General features: G+C 45.6%; 1 protein-coding gene across 2 annotated transcripts; it reads left to right on the top strand.

The window, feature by feature from the left end:
- The first annotated feature begins 3,601 nt into the window (after positions 1–3,601).
- On the top strand, positions 3,602–4,713 carry LOC104078308 (transcription factor HES-5-like). 2 transcript variants are annotated; one of them, XM_009579888.1, is made up of 3 exons: positions 3,602–3,679; positions 3,814–3,979; positions 4,075–4,713. In XM_009579888.1, the coding sequence occupies exons 1-3, from the start codon at positions 3,605–3,607 to the stop codon at positions 4,323–4,325; spliced, it is 492 nt and encodes a 163-aa protein (XP_009578183.1). In that variant the 5' UTR covers positions 3,602–3,604; the 3' UTR covers positions 4,326–4,713. The 2 variants fall into 2 exon arrangements, with proteins under 2 accessions (XP_009578183.1, XP_009578184.1); XM_009579889.1 differs by having other exon boundaries at positions 3,626–3,679; positions 3,814–4,003; positions 4,084–4,325.
- Positions 4,714–5,951: the final 1,238 nt, after the last annotated feature.

Raw genomic sequence — 5,951 nt, 5'->3', positions numbered from 1 at the left:
GGTTCCCCTCCACAGAAAGGTAAGCATCAGATGGGCTAAGCAAGCTGCCAATTGGTATTACAAGTAGTAGCAGCTTTTGTGGAAACAGTCTGCTGGGCTGAAATCCCCATCTACAAACCAGGAGCAGAAAGCTCCATGGCCCAGTACCTATTTCCTAGGCTAGCGGTCCTCCAGCTGTTTTGATTTATGGACTACAATGAACACAAGCCTACTGATGATAGTCTTGGGGTTGGTTAGTTACCTTTCCTGGATCCTCTGTGGGCGTTCCTCAACTCAACTCAATCTATGGCGCACAGATTGCACACCATAGCTCAGGGTCAAATGGTGAGCATCTACAGTTGGAGACAATTAACGTGGTTGTTCTTGCCTTAGGAAAAGCTAGGGCTCCTGCCTGACATGCAAGGTCTGTAAGCACAGACACTGACAATTGTTTGCAGACTTCTGTTTCCCCTTACCCTCTTCAGTATCTATAGCAAGTGAGAGTGGAGACACCTCCCTCCTTTCATGTGCGATTTTGAAGACTGACTCATGACTGTGATGTGATTTACAGAGGAACAAGGCCACTAAGAACGCAAGCCTCTTTGTCCACAGCGTAGCTGTCATCTCTCAAGAGCAGGTCCAGATTTCACACCATCCTCCAAAGAAGGGAATTACTGTGTCACATTATTTAGTCAATTCCACATGTTTGGCAATTTGGGGGATTTGTTTCTTTTAATCCTTCATTCCAAAAACATGGAATGCTTCTGAGCCTCAGACAATCAATCTTTCACTCTGGCCACAACAGTCAGAGAGAAGCACAAACTCCTCCCACAGATATGAAGGACAGTGACAAGGATTTGGATCACAAACCTGTTTCAGTGGGACAGACTATTGTGCTAACAGCTGAATTTTAAAAGAGCCCAAACTGAGCAAAGTACTTGCAGACTTTTAACAAAAAGCAACTGGACTGCCTACAGCACAGGATTTTTTTCCTTACTGAAATCCTTGCAGAAAGTGCGTACTGCACCCAGCTCCATAATGAATATATTCTAGGGACAGCCTTAGCCTAGACAATTTATTATTCTGAAGCATCAGTTGGGAAGTATTGTTGCCTTTAAGTTTTCAGACCTAATAATCAAACCAAAGCAGGGCGGGAGGTGTCTCTTTTATCCATCAACAGTATACAGAGGGTAGGTGAAGCAGGCAAGGGGGGAACGGAAGATTTGCTATCTTTTCAACTGACAGAGAGAGGGGGAGAGAAGCTGGGAGTTGGTGAGCCCAGAGGGCTGTTGTTTTGTGTGCTCGCTGCAAGGCAGCATGCCTGGTTCACCATTCACATCAGATGGTGCGAGTCCACAGTTCCGAGGATTTCCCACATTGCCCCATTCACAGTGTTAAACTGTCAACAAAAGAAGTGTGCCTCTGTGGGTCCCCAGAAGAAAGCTAACGCCTGCTGCACCATCTGCCCAGCACTTAAAGGAAGGGATAATGCTTTAATCAGTGGGAGCTGGTTTAGCCCTGTGGAGTCCAGGGGCATTGTGCTGAGGACAGGATGGCATTATTTAAAACCACTCATTTCATATTTCCAGAACTGAAAATTGGGTCAAAGCTTCCCTCCCATCTCACTGTGCCCGCTGCTGCTGCAAACATATTCTGTCCCATACGGTGCGTGGCAGGACCTGCTGTCCATTCCATCTCGTGACCCTGAGAGATGCACAAAGCCCTGTGCTTGACTTCAAGCTCCAATAACGGCACAAGTACACGCAGCCAGGGATTGCCCTGGCTGCAAATAATATTGCTGATGACAAGCCGACAAAATAATTCAGGGAACTGATTCTGAATAGGACTCATACTCCCCGTTCAATTATAGGTTTTTGACAATCATCAACAATTAAAATTGTCACACCCTAAGCAATCCATCTAAATGTAAAATGTCTTTGGGCTGGAAAGGGAGGAGGGGAGAATGGCTGACCTATGAAAATCACTGCCAGGAGAAGCCAGGAAGTTAAAAGGGGCTTTGTAAGCTTCAGGTTAATAACTAGTTACAGGATCATCCTTTGCAGGATCATATCTTTTTATGCAACAACCCTATGTGTGCTGGACCTGTTGCTATCTGTGTACCCAGAGACACAGGTTTTGGCCCTAGCTGAGAGGGATGCTGAGGGCAGCTGAAACAGGCTGACTGCAGTTGACAGTGAAATGAAAGGTTTCCTTTCTGGTTTTGAAAGGCAGACACAGGAAATAGGGTTTTCATGAATATTGTTGTAGTAAGAAACAGGTATTCAAAAACTAACATCCCCAACCTGCTAGCCTATTAGCGACAATCTAGGTTTACTCCCCGTTCTAGCATCTGATCATGGAACATGCATTAAGGAAAAAAAATTATGCCCGTGCACTGCTCCCCTTAAACCTGTAGAGCTCCACATACTACAGCTGAAACAGATGTACCATAAAGCATAACTGGGAATTTGTCAATACGAGGCCTCACATGCCTGACTGACAGATCCTAAATGTGACTAGCTTTGTATTGGATTGTGCTGAGGGGACAGCAGACCTGAGCAGGCAACCTAGAATAGCCTGAAAAAAATCTCAAAAAGGCATTTTTAATCCTGGATTCTATCTGGTCCTTTCCACTTCGTTACCTGTGTTCATTGCAATACACGTGGCACATATACTGAGAAAGCCCAAGACTGAACAGAGCCACAGGATATCCTAGCACCTGTATTTACATTCTGCAGGTGGGATAATACAAGCAAAGTAATAGACAAGAATTGACTTTTCACTGCATCTCAGTTGTCTGTAAAGGGAAAATATATTTCGGTGCTTTACATGGAGACTCAGGACCAAGGGAACAGTGAGGCATTTGCAAAGTGGCATGAAATTAAATAGGACATGTTTGGGAAAGGCATCATAATCATTACATGTCATGGGCTGCCATAGGAAAGTCCAGATTAGCCAAACAAAAGCAAGGAAGAGCTCTGAATATAACTTATAGAGGGATTTTAAGTATTTAAACAATGGAGAGGAAAATATTTCAAGCTAACTGCTTAGTGCAAATTGTTTTAAAGGTTCTTCCCTTGATTTTAGTCTTTAGTTGCCTGAAAATTATCTGGTACTGTATTCATCTAAGCACGGTTTAATGTCAATGAAAGGGTTTAGTCCCTCTAATTCTGCATCTTTTCCTTTTCAACCTCTCTTTTGGTCGTGGGCACAGAGCATTATCTCTTCCTGGGATCAGTCTTCTGTGCTTAATTTCACCACAGCCTGGGAAAAGGCAGCACATTGAGATGTTGACATTCCCAACATCAGGCAGAAGTTTGATTATAATGATGGCAAACGCTTTCCCACGTTCTTACCCCGGGGCCGTAATGCCAGGCCGTATTGTGTCACACACTCGCCAGTCCACCTGCTCCTTTGGGAGCAGGGTATTATCCCCAGGCAATTCACAGTCAATTTGCCATGCTGTAATAGATGCTTTCGCTATTGTCCCAGGGCACGCATGGATTGGCTATCGACTGTGGGAAACTCAAAGTCGCTCAGGACCCATACATTTGTATGCAGCCACTGCGTATAAATAGAGGAACTCCCAGTTCCCTTCTCCACCTGCTAACCCGCAAGCTCTGAGATGAAACCAGCACTTGGGATAATGGCACCCAGTGCTCTCTCCCTGGAAATCCTAACACCCAAAGAGAAGAACAGAGTAAGTATCTGCTGTCTCTGCGACCGAGAGGGCAAAGAGCTGAGAAGGGCCGAACCCCTTTAGCCGCAGCTTATACAGAGACGGGATGGGGAAAGTCTCACTGCTAACTGTCCTCTTCCCATTTTGTGTTACAGCTCAGGAAACCCATTGTAGAGAAACTGCGCCGTGATCGGATTAACAGCAGCATCGAGCAGCTGAAACTGCTCCTGGAGAAGGAGTTTCAGAGACACCAGCCCAACTCCAAGCTGGAGAAAGCCGACATCCTGGAGATGACTGTCAGCTACCTGAAATACAGCCGAGGTGAGTACATCCCCCCATCAGGCTTGCTGCCCTTACTTTTAGGCGAAACTCCAGCCCGAGTCTCCCTGTGTAACACTTGTCTTCTCCCCTTGCAGCTTTTGCAGCATCTGCCAAAAGCCTACAGCAGGATTATTGTGAAGGGTATGCCTGGTGCCTCAAAGAAGCTCTGCAATTCCTGTCTCTCCACTCAGCAAACACAGAAACCCGGATGAAGCTGATCTGCCATTTCCAGAGGTCACACGCAGTGCCTAAGGACTCTGGTTCTTCTGCACCCACTTCCACCCACCAGCCCCCTGCAAAACAAGCAGCACTGAAACCCTCCTGCAGCCTCTGGAGGCCTTGGTAGGCCAAGCACACGCTTATGTGTTTCCCGGACATTTGCTCGTATTCCAGAGGAGATCGTGACTTGCTATACAAGTCCCCCCACTCCTCTCATGAGTAGGGAAGAATGTTTTCCTTTTGCAGAGCATTACTGTGCTTGGATGTCTGCTTCCCTTCTTCCAGAAGGACTGAAACGATCCCACCACGTGGAGAGAAAGTTATTCTAAAAGAATGCGAGATGTAATCCTCCTGCTAGGATGACTGAGAGGAGTTGTTCAGGGAGGAACACCGACTGTTCTTAACCTTAGTGAGGTTGTATGCGTACGTCTGTTGAGAAAGCTGTAACTTCTAAGATGTTAAGGCTAGCATTTTCAAAAGTGTCCGATCAGGAGGAGCCCTTTCCTCTGACCTGCCCCACTCGAGACTCCTAAGTGTCCCAAGCTTTCCACATCTATACCGCCCAGCTGCAGCTGCAGCTGCGGGGGCCCAAGGTGTCTCAAGCAGAGCAGCTAGTCTAACTGGACACATTTGAAAACCTAGCTTTCCTATGGGTACCATAATGGGTTCTATAATATTTGTAGTCTGTACTGAGCATGCTCTGAAAATGGTTAAACCATAACTCAAACTACGTAGAGGAAATTCCTCAGGATGTCTTGCTCACAAAATCAGAGTACTGTTTGTGAGGTTCAGGATATGTATGCCTTTCATAAAGGCAAAAGCTCATTTTTATGTCCTTATAGGAAAGAAAGTTACGGCTGTGTGGTCGATTTTGCAAGAAATATTTATCAAAGTCTTTCATGAAAGGCAGGTGTACAAATTATATTTACTTTTTGGTACCCTACCACTGGGGGGGAATGTGAATTCATTACTGTCCTTACAGGATGCTATGAGATGTTATGTGCGAGCTGCACCAATTGTATAACCTGTGCTAGAAATTATCTTGAACTTCAGAAGTTGCAGAAACTTTTTAACAGTACAAAAATAAATAAAAATCTAGTTAATAAATCCAGCAAGTTATTCTTTCTTGAGTGGTTTGCATAGCTGATTTCCCTGTGGTCCCTGGGGTTAAAGGACACAAGACAAAGATTTCAGTAAAAGCAAAGATATTCAGAATTGGTATTTAATTGCTTCACCAGTTTTGTGTCCATTTGGAACCCTGCAATGCTGTTTTCCACAGCAGAGAATACATCGCTCCAAAATATCAAACCCTAGTTCTCTCAATGTGAGACAAAAATAGAGACGTGCCTAAGCAACAAATTCTTTGGAAATTCAGACCCCAGAGACTTGTCAAGAAAAGTCACAGCAAGGGTGAAGTCAGGAAATTTCATGCCTGACTCCCGAACACCGAAAATACCTTCTATTAATAGAAGTTCGCCAAGGCACTTCATGTTATATTTCATATTCCCGTGGCATGTATCTGGGTCACAAAACGGTCTGAAACGTAGGGAATTTAAATCTAGTTTTTTCTCTAAAGGGAAGACGTATGGCTGCTCCATACACGTCTCTGTGTACGCATACATGAGGCACGAGCCAACGCGCCCGATGTCAAAAGCAGCGCTGCCCTTGCTGGTGGCGCGACTAGGAGAAAGACCACCGGGGGGTCCCAGGCTGCCAAGTCTCCGGTGGGGCGCGGTGCTGACCGAGCCCCGGA

Source organism: Fulmarus glacialis, unplaced genomic scaffold (assembly GCF_000690835.1).
Source record: "Fulmarus glacialis isolate BGI_N327 unplaced genomic scaffold, ASM69083v1 scaffold31516, whole genome shotgun sequence".
In the NCBI taxonomy this organism is placed as follows: Eukaryota; Metazoa; Chordata; class Aves; order Procellariiformes; family Procellariidae; genus Fulmarus; species Fulmarus glacialis.
The sequence above is the reverse complement of the archived record's forward strand: the minus strand, read 5'-3'. Positions and strand labels throughout refer to the sequence as shown.